This window comes from Nelusetta ayraudi, unplaced genomic scaffold (assembly GCF_046127955.1).
Source record: "Nelusetta ayraudi isolate G7.1 ecotype Tasmania unplaced genomic scaffold, CSIRO-AGI_Nayr_v1 ptg000168l, whole genome shotgun sequence".
Classification (NCBI taxonomy): domain Eukaryota; kingdom Metazoa; phylum Chordata; class Actinopteri; order Tetraodontiformes; family Monacanthidae; genus Nelusetta; species Nelusetta ayraudi.
Window position 1 is genome coordinate 3272926 of NW_027466218.1, and position 16216 is coordinate 3289141.

At 47.6% G+C, this 16216-nt stretch overlaps 1 protein-coding gene across 8 annotated transcripts in view; it reads left to right on the forward strand.

Annotated features, from left to right (window-relative positions):
• magi1b (membrane associated guanylate kinase, WW and PDZ domain containing 1b) overlaps nt 1–16216 on the forward strand; it is a 113761-nt gene that overhangs the window by 35749 nt on the left and 61796 nt on the right. For all 8 annotated transcript variants that reach the window (XM_076014145.1, XM_076014137.1, XM_076014139.1 and 5 more), the window contains exon 2: nt 10538–10654. In XM_076014145.1, coding sequence (XP_075870260.1) covers nt 10538–10654 — 117 coding nt within the window. The remainder of the gene's footprint in view (nt 1–10537; nt 10655–16216) is intronic.

Consider the following 16216-nt stretch of genomic DNA (forward strand, 5'->3'; position numbering starts at 1 on the left):
CTAAATCCTGGTTGAGCTTAATAAGGTAATAGAAACAGACATCGTCCATCATCCTTGTGTCCGTGATAGATGGTTGGCTCCAGTTCTCTTTTTTGTTGTTGAAGAAGCAAAAGTGCCACACTTTCCTCGTTAGGTTGAGCAGCGATGCAGAATATTTGATCACATTTCAATTAATTTTTTAACTCCTCCATTATGGATCATATGTACAGACATAAATAAATAAAAGGTTTTTATAAGAATGGTTCATTCTAAAATGGGTAAAAACAGCTATCGGAATCCGTCTGTGTGGCAGCTGCTCTATGGGGTGGGGGAGGTGGGGGGGGGGGGGGTCTCTCCGTCAGTGTGCCGTCACGCTGTTTGAAAAGAGACCTCGTTGCTGGATTACGTCTGTGAACCAGCGGTTCCCTGGTCCTGGGCTCTGGGCTCTGGGTCCGGTGCAGCCTTGGCCTCGGTGCCAATGCAGCGCTGCCGCCGCCGCTGCTGCTCGCTGACCGTACCGGCAGGCAGCAGTGAAAAAATGCGGCGAGCCTCGGTAGCGTGGCCCCTGCATCGCACTGCCCCCTCAGTTTGCGCTTTTCACGCTGCGCTGACCTTCTTCCTGTTGCTCAACGCGCTGCAGCGGCGCATTAAAATATGTATGCAGCCGAGAGGACGGAGAGCACGAACGGCACAGGCTCGGCCTTCAATAAGGATGGGAAGGCGATGTGGGTCCTCCCTGGGCTGCTCCGGAGCGGATCTCCCGCGACGAGCTCCGAGAGCTTCATTTGTGTGGTTGGTTTGCAGATGTGCAGTTTATTTATAGGCCAGTAGGCTGCGCCCGACTCTTCCCGACCTTATCGCTGCATCATCTGCCTCCGGGTGTGTTACTGTCACGGGAACTTTTACTGTGTGTGTGTGTGTGTGTGTGTGTGTGTGTGTGTGTGTGTGTGTGTGTGTGTGTGTGTGTGTGATGCCTGCCTGATGCTGACCCAGAAACGACTGTAGACGTAAGCGGCAGTGACTGCTGGCCTATTAGCCCACAACCCCCGAAACACACACAACTCTGAGTGTGCACGGCGTGCGTGTGTAGTTTTGTTGTTCTTTTTTTTTTTTGTCGGGAGGAAAACGAAGCCCATCACGTATCAATTTAAGGGCAAACGTTGGTCTGATTTTACATCACTCGCGTCGACTCGTGACAGCAAGAAGACGCGAGGCCACTTAAAGGTCAGCGGTGGTGTTGCTCCTAAACTCTGTCTTGCAGTGTTGTTGGTAGGAAAGAGAACAAACTAAGACCTTTATTAGCAGTTTCACAATTTCTGATTAGTTTTTAATGACTGAATTGATTTTGTGGTATTTTGAAAGCTGGTAAATGTGAGATTTGTTGTTCGGACAATTTAAGAAAAGTAGTTGGTGCTATTTTCGAGCCTGCTGAACCTTATGACTCATTGCAAGAGTGTGTTGGTGCAAACTGATTAATGCTGTTTCAGCTCATTTAGCCCCCTGTTTACATCCTCCTAATAAATCGCTTGGTGTCTGATGATCAAAAACAAGATGGCCTCAAAAGACGATGCCAACACCTGTCTGAGGGTGCCCTTAGTGACATCATAGGGGACTGATTTTTGAGCGAGCTGGCCACAGTGGGAAAGGACAGATGTTTTTCACCTCACTGACAACATATTAACACATTACTGTCGGAAAGAAAGAAAGACGGAAAGAAAATCCTGCATAATTTGCACCTGGAGTTTCTTCTTACCGCTCCTTCATTTGTTCGTCCGTCTCCCCCTCCCGCATCTAAAATTAGCGCGTTGAGCGAATGCACTGGGTTTGTGCGCATCTACTCCTCCAGCTTAAACGAAGCGCCGCGTGTATTGGTGCGTCCACATCAGCGTCTTGAGTCAGCAGTGACATGGAGAGCAGGAAAGTGGGTCAGGCGCGCTCTCTCCAGGCATGCAGGAGTCAGAAGGACGGACGGATGGACAGATGATAAGAAGGGAATGTTGAGGGGAGGTGTGGACGGAAGAGGGGTGGAGAGGAAGGATTACATAAGAGCAGAGGCAGTGGTTGGACACGAAAATAAATGTAATGAAAGTTGCAAGATTAAAGAAGTTAAATTCTAGAATGGTAAATGAAAACATCAATAGTGTCAAGCCTACATTATTGAAGAGTGTAAATTCAACCAGAATTCAGTCTGTTCTTGCAGTTTAATGCAATGGAAAAAAACAAAGCAATGAGTGAATATGGTTTAGTTAAATAAAGTTGCCGGAATTATTAAATTCATTATTAATTCGCTTTTAGCAATTATTCACATCAGTCTCACGCACTGGATCTTTAAAATAATACATTTATTCTTAAAAAACAAATCTATTGGAATGAGAATGGATACACAGTACACTACCACATGCACTGCTTTGTCCGCCCTAGCTTAATTATGGTGAGGGCAATACGCCCCCTGGTGGCCGACTTAATGAGCTCCTGTTGTCATTTACAACGAAACGTGAGTTGTCATCTCCCCATGTGGCCAATTAGAATCGGAGGGGGGAGGAACTGTACAACAGCTGGTTGTACAGTCGTAGACACACACACACACACACACACACACACACACACACACACAGCCTTTAATTCTCCAGCCTCCACTGTGCAAACCTCTGCCTGTGATGTGCAGACCCCCCCTTCACTTAATTCCACCCCCTCTTGTTTACATTGTCCCCCCCGGCTGTGACCAGTGGTTGGTCTGTCACTACAGCGTTTCGCTGCACGTGGGCCTGGTGTGACTGAATGCGCCGCCTCTGATTGCAGCCCAGCGGTGGCTCGTCTGTCTGGCTGTGAGGTGAAAAGACGGAGGGCGTCGGGATCATTTCTCCTCATGCTAGATGATGATGATGAAGATGATGAAGATGATGATGATGATGATTATAATTGTTGCTGTTTTTGTTGTTCCCTGTTATTTCCTCTAAATGAACGGCAGCCGCTCTGTACATTATGCCAAGCAAGAATAAATCAATTTGATAACTGATGCAATTAGTCAACACAATTAATTTACGATTGCGCTGTATTCACAGAGGAACGCTGCCGGCTGCTTTGAATTACGATAAGATGCTTTTATTTTCTCCCCTTCCTCCTTTTTTTGCTGACACGCCTCTGTGGCAGAGATCCAGAGCTAAGACGTGTTAAAGTCTTGGAGCTTTCGGGCTCCTTGTTAATCTCAGAGTCTCACCTGAACACAGAGACTCTTTCCAAGTTATTAATACCCTTTTTTCTCACTTTTTTTTATTTTAATCCTGCCAGCCTTTAAAGAATAATACCCTCGCAGCTCTGCTAACCTCTGCTTAGATTCTTTTTACGCCTTTGTTTATTCCCTCGTGCTGATGTTTGCCGCCGCTCTCGCTGTTAAAGTGCTGACTTGTGCTTTTTAACCGGAGGGCCTGTTTTAAATCTTGGAGCCAATCAGCTGGCCTGTCACTGGAGAATAATCCTGTCATTTGTCAAAAAAAAAAATGCTGCCATCCCGTGTTATCCCATGTCCCACATGGACTTTGTGTCGTTTTAAAACTTTCGGTCCAGCTTCCTGCTAAAACCACATGATTCCATATAATTGAAATGGGGGGGGGGGGCAGAGCGTTCTCACTAGCCTGCGAGATCTGTCAGTGCCCTTTGTGACATCACAGAGAACTGATTTCCAGAATGGTGTGTGTGTAGTTCACACTCTTCTCAAAAGTTAGTGAACTTCCGGAGTTCCTAAGTTCATTGATTCGATAGAAACGGATCACGTCAAAATTGTATCTTTTCTATTTTGCAGATTTTACCTAGTAGAGGATTTAGGATTTCACCGTTTCTGTACATTAAATTCAAATCAGGCCAGTGTGTCAGTGGATGATGGATCCCCTCGCACTCCTTGGCGAAGGCTCGCAGTGCCGCCACGACTGCAGCGCTGCCTTCATTACCCACACAAATCACCAGGCAGGTGCTGCTTACATTGTTTATCGTGTTGGGAGTCCTTGGCCACGGCGGCGGCGGCTGATGGAAACTCAAAGTACAAACCGCGTCATTCTACACATGAATCCACACACGTGCTGAGAGCCATTAAAGTGTCCTGCCTACGTGCTCCTGTTCATCCACTGTCAGGTAGCGGCGGAGCCATAATTGATGCCTCCATGTGCACTGAAATATACAGTATATATTTATATGTATTCCTCTGGGGATCCGGCTTCCCTGTGTGGAAAAGCAGCGATCAATAAAGGCAATCTGGATCGGCACAGAAATGAAAACACACCCGAGCTTTAACACAAGCTGTCTCCAGTCACATCAGTATTTTTTTCTTTCATTCTGCAGGAGCAAATTTTATTTATTCATTTTATTTTATTTTATTACAATTTTTTTTGCTGCATCTCCACAACCTCTGGAAGACTTACAAATGTTGCTTGTTGCTGCATGTGATGGTTATACTGCTACATACATACATACATATATATATATAAAATAAAGCTTGTAGAAGTCCTCCTCCCAGATGCAGCAGCGCCATAGAAAAGCCCATCAAATAAATCCGGGTGCTGGAGGAACCTTCAGCTCAGACACAGATCCCAGAGCAGCGCATATGTGTTTTGACTGCGTTTTCCTCCGAGGTGTCAGGCAGGCAGCAAATTTAAAAAAAACACTGTGTATAAATAGATCTGAGCTTCAAGTGGCTCATTCATTAAATAATTCCATATTTTAAGGTGATCTATTCATAGTCACACACAGATTTATCATCTACATCGACAACTTGTCCATGAGTCTGTTCATCATCTTGCCTCTTCTGAATCTGGCCTAAATGTGGTGTAATTGCCCTCTTTAAATATCTTCTTTGAAAATATACCCCAGAAGATATTCTGCCGAAAGCACTGATCCGATACCATGAGCTCGCCCCTTTGTTTTTGTAATGTGCCACTAGTCCAGATGGGGGCAGCAGATAGTGTCTGTGTCATGAGCGGCAGCCTAGCTGAGCTCCAGCAGCTGTTGCCATGGATACAGGGCCTGGCCGCTGCCGTGTGAGACGCATCACAAGAGACACAAGAGGGGGGTAGTGTTGAGCTCGACAGTGGCCACACACACACACACACACACACACACACATTTTCAGATGAAGTTCTTAAAGAGCAGCTGATTCCTTGTTGCCACCCTGAAAATGTTGATGTTTATATCTTTCTTTTCACTGACTTCATCTTCTTCGTGGCTGTCGACCCTCTGGCTGTGTTCCGTTTGTCGTGCATGCGTGCGCTTGTGTGTGTGTGTGTCTCGATCCAATGAAGTCGCTCTGGTTGCCACTAATCACCTGGACCTGAAGGCGCTGGAGCTGGACAGTCGGCGCCCTGGTCTGACCCCGGGGTCAGAGCGCCACTCCTCTACATGGCCTCTTATCGCCGCAACATATGGCTAAGCTGCGATCAGCGGCGATGGAAACGTTAACTGCCGCCGCTAGAATCAATTGAATGGCGATTAGCCCCCCGATTAGCTGATTAACTTGATCCACGGGTGGACTGCTCGCTCAGGAGTTGATTACTTCAGACCAGACTTTGGCCCGTGTGTCTGCCAGAGCCGTGCAATGAGTGTCGCGAAGGTCAGGTCTCCACTCTGCTTTAACGGTCCAGTGTGTGAAATTTGGCTTGATTTATGAATTTCGTATTGGTAAAAGCTCAAAATATTGCCCATAAATACATTAATAAAAGTGTGTACTTACAGTACAATAGAAGTCATTTGGAGTTCTCTCTCAGTTAGCTGCCATCTTGTGCTGACATTTTCTAAGGAAGCCCGTCTGACAGTGCCCTAAATACGACACTCACTGTCAGGCAGCGTCCTTAAACACCCGTCTTCCTAAAAAACAATTCCACACTGGGTCTTTAAGCGCCAGGACTTTTGCTCTTTGATGAACCAAAAAGTGACTCACTTAGCGAAAACGTTGTTTCTCATTCTCTAATTGTTGCCTTTTCCTCTGGAAACAAAACAAAAAAATAGCGAAGAAAAAAAATAGCCTGCCAGGCTGCTGCTTGTGTATTTGTCGTCGCTACAATTCTCAGCCACCCGCCAAACATGTTGGCGCTGCCAGATCTGACTTGGCCAAGTGCTGTGCAACAGTCTGGCACGGCGGCGCGCGGATGCGATTGGTGCTTCGTCACCGAGACTGGCGCCCCCGGTGGAGGAGACGACTGCTGAAGCTCCTACTCAGGTGTTGGTCTGCATTGGGACGCACACACACGCACGCACACACACACAGGTGAGCTTGTGGTGCACTGCACCAGAGACTCGGGGGTGGAGTTGCCGTATACCTTTTTAAAGGAATATTTTCTGAAGAAATTTCTTATCAATGGTGTTGTGGCCACTGGCGTTTCAAATCTAATCTAAACTATTGATCATGCTGGTTTCAGTTCTGCAGCAGGCGGCTCTGTCAGCAACAGCCAGGAAGTTCCTTGGCTCTCTGAAACACAGCCGAGCAACATTTCAGGGTTTTGCAGTGGTGCCAGGAGCTCTGCCAGGCTTTGTTTTATCCTCTGAAGTAAGCAGCTCGGATGAAAGGAAAAAAAAATAGTGACCATGCTTAAATGTCTGGCTGTGTTTACTTGGCTTCTGCATTAGCTTTCATGTTCAAACTTGGCTGCTGTGTACATGCTTTTGTGTGGTCTGCAGACATTGTAGATCTTTTACAAAGCCAAAGTTTTTGTAGTAACTTGAGGCAAATTCAATTCTAGCGAACAATTGAAGGTCGTCGTTATGCTTCCTGCTTCATGAATGCGTGTGTGTAACAAACTGCTCACTAATCTGGACAGTGGATCTTGAGATATTTTTACAGTACACCAACTTTGTTGTCTTCTGGCTAAAATAAAGGTCCTACATAAACTAAAAGTCAAAGTTTTGGACACACCCTATGAATTGAATGTCTTTTCTTTCATTCTCATGACTATTGACGGTGCAGTTTGTCACCGAAGGCATCAAAACTACGTATGAACACATAATTACATACCGTATATCTTGCTCATATACTGGATATCTTCAGTATCGATCTGCAGTGTAGAAAGTTGTAAAGATTAAAAAAAAAAAAAATTGCATGAGAAGGTGTGTCCAGACCTGGTATTCTAAGTATTTGTCTCCATCCTCTCAGTGAACAGCACAGAAATGACAATAATCCGTCCTTTACTTCTTCTTCTTCTTGATCCACTCTTCTTAAAACAAAACTGTTTTGAGGAAGGTTGCAAACAGGGGCTAAATATGCTGTTTTCCCGGGCTCTAGAGAGTTCTCGTCAAAGCAAAGGCTGTGTGAGCAGGAGGACGGGCTGTGTGTGAAGTGTGGGACTGACTGGCGCTGCTGGTCCGAACTGAGCCGAGGGGCTGGAAGGGGTCGGGGCTCCGTGCAAAGAAGTGGGGAGCTTTTTCACATTTCAAGGGCCTAAAGAAAGAGAGGAAAAAAAACTCTTTTGAATGTTTGTCAAAGTTTTTTTTTTTTCTTTCTCCGTGGCCGGCTACCCCTCTTTCCCAGAAACCACTTCTCCAACACTTCCCCCTCATGTCATGGCTTGCGTGTCTCCTAAAGTCCAGCTTGTTATAGGAGGCTTATGGAAAATCTATAACAGGTGGGCCGTGTTTGAAGGATATGTCTTTTCTAATTATCTGCGTGCGGAGGGATTTGACTGTGTGGTTGCACAAGCCACATGTTCCCTCCACCACCCCGGACCTGTTGCCGGCCTGCCTGCTATATTTTACCATATGGGGCGGATTGAATTCTGAATAAATGGCGCATGGCGTCTCTGGTCAGACGTAAAAGGTTCTATATTTAAAAAAGAAAAAAAATCAGAATGTATGGATTGTTGTTTCAGATCATTCTGGGCTCCGGTGGAGCAGCCGTGTCTGAAAAAATGGCACATTTAGCCCTTTGTTTGCAACCTCCTGCCAAATGTGATGCTTTGTCAGATCTTCCACGTTTTGAACGGGATATAAACATCCCTTTCCCTCCCGGTAGAGGTATTCTCTGAGTTTATGTAAAATGCTCTGTGTGCTCAGTATTTCAGTATTTACGTGCACTGAATGGAAATTGGTCCTGGAAAAGAACGCACTGATAAGAGAAAAACAATAGTAAAGTGAATTTTTGCATGACGTACAGCCTTTAAATAATGTTTGAGCAAAGAAATAAAGTTGATCTTAGAAGGTGATTAAAACCCGCTGACCAGTACTTACAGAATCGATCCATTTTATTGATCAAAATTTTGTATTTGCCGGTTTGTGCCCGTCAAGGTCGAGGTAAACATTAAAGCAGCGCCGCTCTCTTTGTGTTTGTCCACTCTGCAGCCAAGCTAAAGTCTGGCTTCCGCTGGCCGTGGTTCCTCTCAGGAAGAGTGGTTTTAAAGCAGTCGGCTGTTGTTTTGAGTTATCGGCAGCAGGGAGAACAGAGAGAGGAAATGTGGTGAAAAAGGTATTTGGACCTCCAACCGGGAATAACCTAATATTTTGTTGGCTCACTGCAGGACTTTAATCTCACCCCCGGTCTCCTTTTTTATTCTTGGCCGGCAGTCTGACATAAAGACGCAGACTGATGACAAAGTGGTGGTCGCTTACCTGCAGTTCATTGTGAGGGCATCCGGGATGTTGTTCAGCGTGTGTCAGTTCGCTCAAACAGGGACTAGAAAATATGAACACCCAGCACTAAATTACGGTAGATAGGTGTAACATAAGGATGCAGTGATACCGGGGTTGAGTACTCTGCTCATACCTGTAAAACGTGCCAATACAACAACGCTAATGCCAGTTGTATGTGTATGCATATGACAATTTCGTTAAGTTTGTGTTTGTACTGCAGTAGAATTTGCAGTACAAACAAAAGTAAAATGTAATAATCTAATGAAATAGAACATTTAAAGTACATTTGCGTTTCCTAGTGCACTAAACCATAAAACTGAGCCGCCGTCGCAGCTTGGGTACGACGCAGTGCGATTGTTATTATTCTCTGGTGTCTCTTCTCCGCTCACTTCTTCAGATGTGATTGACACCGTCTTGGTGACATTATTAAAAAGAAAAAGACATCGTATCATAGCAGAAGGACGGGCTCGACGCGCCTTAATTATGTTTCTGTGTCACGAGGCTGCAATCATTCTGCCAAGATTGTCAGCGAGCACAGTTTCACTCCACACCTACAACCACAAATAAAGTGTCTCGTGTCTTCTGTTGGTGCAGAACGCTCCTCTGTGCTATGCTAACTGTCTCAATCATCTTATTAAACACACACACACACACACACACATACGCGCACACGCGCAGACGAGTGCTCACACACAAACACGGTTTCCATGGAAACTGGATCCAGGGCCTTTTATGACTGGTTGTTTGCACAAGACAACTAAAAACGGTCTCAGCAGCCACGCAAAGGTGGGAGATAAATCACCGGGATAATAAATAACTGGACACGCGCTCACCAAGAATTCTGTAGGACGTTTGTTGTTGCTCGTTATTGTGTTGCGATCAAGACGTTGACAGTTTCATCGTCAACCCCCCCCCCCCCCCCCCCCCCCCACCACCACCACCACCCACCCACCCCGCCATATAGGAGCTGCTACGCATCCGTGCTGTGCTTTTCCCCATGTGTTTTTTATTTTATTTTGTCCTGTGTTGTTACACACGCACACACACACACACACACGCACACAATCAGAATCAAGTATGCTCATGCACAGACATTTTCCAGCCGCGCTGCCCCTCAGTGGTCTAATGTGTGTGTCTGAGGTCCAGATGGCCGAGCGGCGGGAGGCCTGGTTCACAGCCCTAGCCGCCGCCGCCGTGCTAACAGTTTTAGTTTTGGCCAACCCCGGCTGAGTGCAGGAGCCGAGCGCCCGCGGCCAGATTCCCCTCCGAGTGACAATGGCAAGTGGACAATTCACGGCTTTGCGGACGGCATCGAGAACTCGGCCCCCCCCACCACCACCACCACCACCACCCTCACACCACAACCTAGTCCTGTAGTACTCGAGATTGGTCTTGGTCTCAAGACCACTTTTTAAGGCTCTCGGACTGGACGGACTAAAGATTTTTGATCCAGACCAGTCAAGACTCAGCCAACACTGCAGTGATCATAGTGGAAAAGAATCCAGCTGCTGCCGTTTTACACTGTGTTTGTGACATCCAGAGTGACACAGCCCCTTATTCCTAGTTAATTTATTTAAAATAGTTGGCAAAGCAGCAAAATGTTAAAGAAAATGATTCAAAGATACTTTGAAAAGATGTCGCTGTTCGATTTAGAAGCGAAAAGATACTGGTCCTTTTTGTTCTGTTTTGTTGTTATTTTTCTCTGATATGTAATGTTTTGGTCTTGTCTCGATCTCGATACTCTCTAGTCTGGATAATGTCTCGGTTAGTGCGGTCTTGACTACAACACTACCGCAACCCTCACCCCACCTTAGTTGTTTTTCCTTTAGTGGCGGTCGGATTGTGCAACGTTCCGACCAGAAGTGAATGTGAATTCCACTCGTTTTGTCCTGATGCAGTTTTCACTCATTGCGTGTTTCTCTCTCTCTCGCTCTCTTGTCTCTCCGTCTAACGACAGGAAGCAAACTCAACAAGGACCTGAAGCACTACCTGAGCCAGCGCTTCCAGAAGTCCTCGCCTGACCACGAGCTGCAGCAGACCATCCGAGACAACCTTTACCGCCACGCCGTGCCTTGTGAGTACCGCCGCTGTTTTCTCTCAGCTCTTCCTGGTGCCTGATGTTTCTAGAAGAACCGCCCCACCCTACCCTCCCACCACCACCACCACCTCCTCCTCCGGAATCGGCACTAATCCACCTAATGGAATGGTGTAGTTGCCCCACGCAGACGCTTTGATGGTCATTCAGTTAAGCCTGATTATTTCAGTCTAATCCAAGCCCCTGTTCAACTCGCCTTCTGACCTATATTGGCCGTACAGTTTACCCAGACTTATTTCTCGGCTTCCTCCTTGGAAATAATCTTCTGTCACAGATCACCAGTGCATCATCTCAATGCTGTGACAGCAAGCAGTGAGCGGCGGTGTGCATGCATCAAGAAAAGCCTGGTTGGCAGTTGTCGTCATCCTGTTAGTTTCCCTTCTCCACTGGTTTGATAGTTGATGTATTTGTATATATTTAAAGGTGCTGAAGGCTTCAGCCACATCTGTCACCCGCTTTTAGGAAGAGGGCTGCATCTCGGCTCTTGCCCTCCTTTGCAGGTGTTTAACGTAGCCTCGTGTCATTTAGCTGTGCACCTGCTGGACATTTTAGTCCTCTTGTGATAGTTTATAGCTTAAAAAGAATGAACACAAATAAATGCTTTTCATGAAGCGGCACTTCATGGCAAAATCCCAGTGGTTTACCAGCACAGAATACCAGTGATTTTGTGCTGGTAAAGGCTACTAGGCTACATAAAGCACAGTTATGTCACAAGAATGAAGACAATTTCAAGAATTACTGTCAATTGGCCAAAGTGGAATTATTCCTGCAGGTCAGCTGACACTGGCCAGTAGGAATGCTGCTCTCGCACTGAGACGGTCACAGCGATCTGATGCCGCTCGTCGCTGACGTCAGCGGAGTGTTCAGAGTTTATTCTGCAAGCCTGTTTCCAATGTTTCGCACATTAGCGCCGTCTCCAAAAACAACGAAAGCCGGCCAACAAACTTTTTTGCAAATCAGGCAGTGGTGTTTTGGATGCTGCCTCTTTTTTTCCAAAGGCAACATTCTTCATTAAAAAAAAGCTTGATGGAAATCCACCAAGTGTCTCCATCCTGGAAGTTGGTATGGAGGATTTTGTCTGCATTACCTCCTCTGCCATATGTCAGCCAGACCACGGTGGCAAGTGGGGTTCTGGCTTGGTTGCCGTTTTAATCAGTGTGTGCGAGCGCACGTACGTGTGTGTGTATGTGTGTGTGTGTTTGTGTATGTGTGTGTGTTCCAGAGGAAGACCACTGAAAATCCAGGATTGTCACTGAAGCGCAAAGGTTTTCCACTGGTCAGAGGTTTCGCGCGAGGTTAATTTTGTGCTCGCTCATTTGGAAATTTACAGTGTATCTCAGCTTGATGCCTCTTTAGAGCGTCGTGGTGCCAGACTGCCGGAGCTGAGGGTCATGTGAAGGTGCAATACTATGCAGAGGAAGCAGGTGGAAAATACAGGCGAGAGAGGCGAGGAAACTTTTACAAACCGCTGGCGTCGCCTCCGTACGTTGACGCCAAGACTTTTTGGGGAAACTGTGGCTGAGTTCACACTTCACACACGCTCTGTGTGACCTGTAGTCCTGTGACGTAGCACAGATCACACCTTTATCTTGAACATGTGAATGGAAAGACGTTGAATACCCTCAAATTCAAAGCTGCAATTCTGGTTTTGTTATTGCAGAGTCTTGTTTGGTGGTTTTTGGCAGCGACCTGCTTGTCTTTCTGGGTCACATCGATGCTTTTGGGTCAGTTCAAGTGCAAGACAGCATAAATCAGATCGGGCCGTTTCATTTATTTATTTTTTTAAATACGAAACAGATGTGTTGCTTTTTGACCTTTATGGGAAGGAGCCAAGAATCCAGAAGTAGAAGGAGGGCGAGGAGGAGATTCATCGGCATGCGAGTGCACCTCACGTTCCTCATGACATGACGCACTTCCCTCTTAATTTGGTTCCCATGACCCTGTGAAAATATTTGAACTGGGAACTTTCACCCCCGGCCCATCTGCTCAGCCGGCCGTCGGCTCCCCCTGCCTGCCTGCCTGCCTGCCTGCCTGCGCTGTGGTCAGCCAGCGTCAGCAGCAGCACTGCCCACCTCCCATTATCCACACCAACAGCCCCATTCTGTGCTGACCACCACCCACCCGCCCACCGCAGCCGCTGCTCACCGCTCCCCCACACCCAACACCCACCCACCCAACCCTCCCTCCCCACTTCTAATTTTCCCGGAGCCGTAGCACGAGGACACGGCTGCTTTGTTCGCTTCCCGCCGGTCGGCAGCAGCGTGCAGCAGCAGCGTCGCTACGAGGTTGCGCTTCTCCCCCGCAAGCAAGCAGGCAAGTGGTTGTGTGTTTTTTTTCCCCCTAATCTCTCGATGTCGATGTTGTGACGCTAACAGTCGAGCTCTTCACCCGCTCAGACGAAGCGGAGGGATTTTTCTTTTTTTTTTAGCTCTGTTTTGTTTTCTGTATTTTTTCTCCCCTCCTGCTTTTGGCCGAGGCATCGGCTCTCACCGTCCGTCTGTGATGAATTACCGGGGCGCCGGCAGGCACGAGCGATTGGACGATCCATATATAGGCTAAGAGGGTGGCTCGAAGGGAGGTGGGGGGTGGGGTGGAGTTGGGGTGTGTAAAAGTGGGAGGGGGATGGGTGGAGATGAGGGAGAGAGAGAGAGGGAGAGGGAGAGGAACACTCACCAATCAATTCTGGCTGTGGCTGCTAGTAGCCGCGCAGGCTGGCGTCAACACATCACATCTGCGCGTGACGTGCGGGGACTCAGCGGCTTTGGCTGCCTGGTGTTTCTCCTCGCCGCCGCCTCCGACATGCATCTTCAGCGCTGAACCAAAACAACCTCCCCATGTTTTGGGTTGAGACTGGCCATTTAAATTCGTGCCATTGTCGCCAAAACAAAAGAGACGCCGTCAAGCCGCGATGGCATTCCTGGAAGGCAGCAGGTGGAAAATGGAGACGGGTTCGCTCCTCCGTCTTCATTTTGAGAAAAGATGAGAGAAGACGGAACATCCAGTCAACTTATTATTAATTAATTTAATTATTAATTTGCAGAGGTTATTTGTTTTCGTATCACTGGATACTGGAATTCATTAACAACAGGAGAGAAGAGCTGTACAAATATCTTTCAGTTTGAAAAATGCATAAGCAGAGAATTGGAAAGTTATTTAAAAGCATGTGATGAAATAACTATTCAGGGATTTTGGATTTGTTTTGCTTTGTCTTTGTTGGTTTTTGATGATGGTAACTCATCTGATGCCAGCAGTTCATTGTTTTAAGAGAGGAGCAGGTATTATAAGTTTTCCTCACCCTGCTCCTTTCCAATCAGCCAGTCCAGCTATTTTTCTGTTGCTATTCCCAACGCGCTCACATGACACAACATTCTGTCCTTGCCAGTGTTTTCTAGCAGTAATTCTTGCCACTGAACCCCTAAGTAATGAGAAAGCTCAATCCTTTTCTTTGTTCGCTTGCTCCATTTTGTCAGAGCGCGTGCACATTTGAAATCAGCCCCTGGTGATGTCACAAAGAGAACTGTTACCTTGGCCAGCTCCTGGTGTTGGCAACAAGTAGCAATCTGTTGTCGTTCTCAAAACAGTTTTGGATGTTTAGATGCATCTGTGGCACTTTTCCAAATCAAGTCACTCTTTTGAATGAAAGTTTACATTGTGTCGTATGAACTGAAGCTGCGCTGACAGAAGCAGAGTTCAGGCTGCAGGAGTTTATTTCACTCACTGGCTCAGTTTTGCAGCTGGTGAATGGAGATTGTGACCTCCCTCTCTTCTCTTTGTCTCTGTCTCTCCGGTGGTTTTTCTCTTGTGAGCACTTGTCGCCAATGAAGCCAACGTCGGGGTTGGTATCCTGCAAGAAGTGCTGGACCCCGGTGACCTTTGGCCTTTCCTCCATTTGGAGTCCTCCACCCCCTCCTCCGGTGGGAGAGGCAGAGCAGATTCCTTCTTGGGCTGCACAGCTGCCCTCGTTTTCAGACTCCAGTGTCCTGGTGGCTTTAGTTTGTTCCTTTGTTTTTTTTGTTTTCATTTTCTCTCTCACTCTCTTTATGCAAGCAGCCCTTTCAATTCAGTTCGTCCGTCAGACATGTTGCACCTTTGATAACAGAAAAGAAAATGCACAAATACTCGCCTACTGTTCTGAATAGAATCTAACTTCTGCCCAGGACTTTGCTGCTGCTGTTGCTACTGCTGCTACTGCTGCTGCTACTGCTGCTGCTGCTACAGATGTTTTTTCCCCTCTGTAACTCTCAGCTCTTGTCTGTCTCCAGACGTCAGAATAAAATTCCCTGCCTCTCCCGTCCTCTGCTCGTGTTGGTCAAGCATGAATTGCCTAGAACTTGTCTGACAACTAGAGCATGTGTACATGTGCGTGTGTACGTGTGTGTGTGTACGTGTGTGTGTGTGTGTGTGTGTGTGTGTGTGTGTGTGTGTGTGTGTGTGTGTGTGTGTGTGTGTGTGTGTGTGTGTGTGTGTGTGTGTGTGTGTGTGTGCGTGCGTGCGTGTGTGTGTGTGTGGTAACCCATAACGGTTCCTGGGGAAGAGCCAAGAGAAACAGAGGTGTGGGCAGAGGAGAAATGAACCCGGTGTTGACGTCTTAGAACGAGAGAGAGAAAATCAGGGTGAACGAGAGAGAGACAGGGAGGCGGGGCCGGGGTGGGGTTGAGGGGGGGCCAAGTGGGCGGGTGCTTGCGCCTGCCTGCGAGACGGTGGTGAGAGAGAGAGAGAGGACGAGAGAGCCTTGCATTGGTGTATTTGTGTGTCTGCCTCTGTGTGTGTGTGCGTGTGTGCGTGCGTGTGCGTGCGGAGCCGAGGCGCATTATCAGCCAACGTGTGGACGCTATTGCTGCTGCCGCCGCCACTGCTGCTGCTGCTTAGCTTAGCGTAGCTTAGCTGCTGTTAGCTTAGCATCACAAAGCCAGGGCTGGACAGCGGACAGACGTGCCAGAGAGGAGGAGGAGGAGGAAGGAGGAAGAGGAAGGAGGAAGAGGAAGGAAGGAGAGGGCGGAGAGAGGAGCTGAGGAGGAAATGTGAATCTGCATCGCTTCGTCTTCCGCTCATCCACACCTGATTGGATTTATTTTGCCGGCGCTGTTCCTGCTGCCGCGGACTGTCGGCGTGCCAGAAGGAGCTGCCCCCCCCCCCCACCACCACCACCACCACAAACACACACATACATTGACGGCTCCCTGACACAGGTATTATTTATTTATTTATTTTAAATACAAAAACAAGGCACATCCTTGTGTTTCCCTGTGAGAGACGGACTGATGGTTGGCTCTGCCGTGATTTAACGATGTAGAGGAGAGAGGAGGGAGGGGGAGAGGGGGTGAGGACGGCCGTGCATCAGTGAGGATGGGGGGCTGGCGGGGGGGGGAGTCATGGAGGCTGATGTGTTGTGGTCAAACGGAGGGAGCTGCGTGTGCGCTTGTCTGCCTCAGGTGTGCATGCGTTTGCCTGTGTGTGTGTGTGTGTGTGTGTGTGTGTGTGTGTGTGTGTGTGTGTGTGTGTGCGCGTGTGTGTGTGTGCATGTGTGCGTGTCTGTCTGCT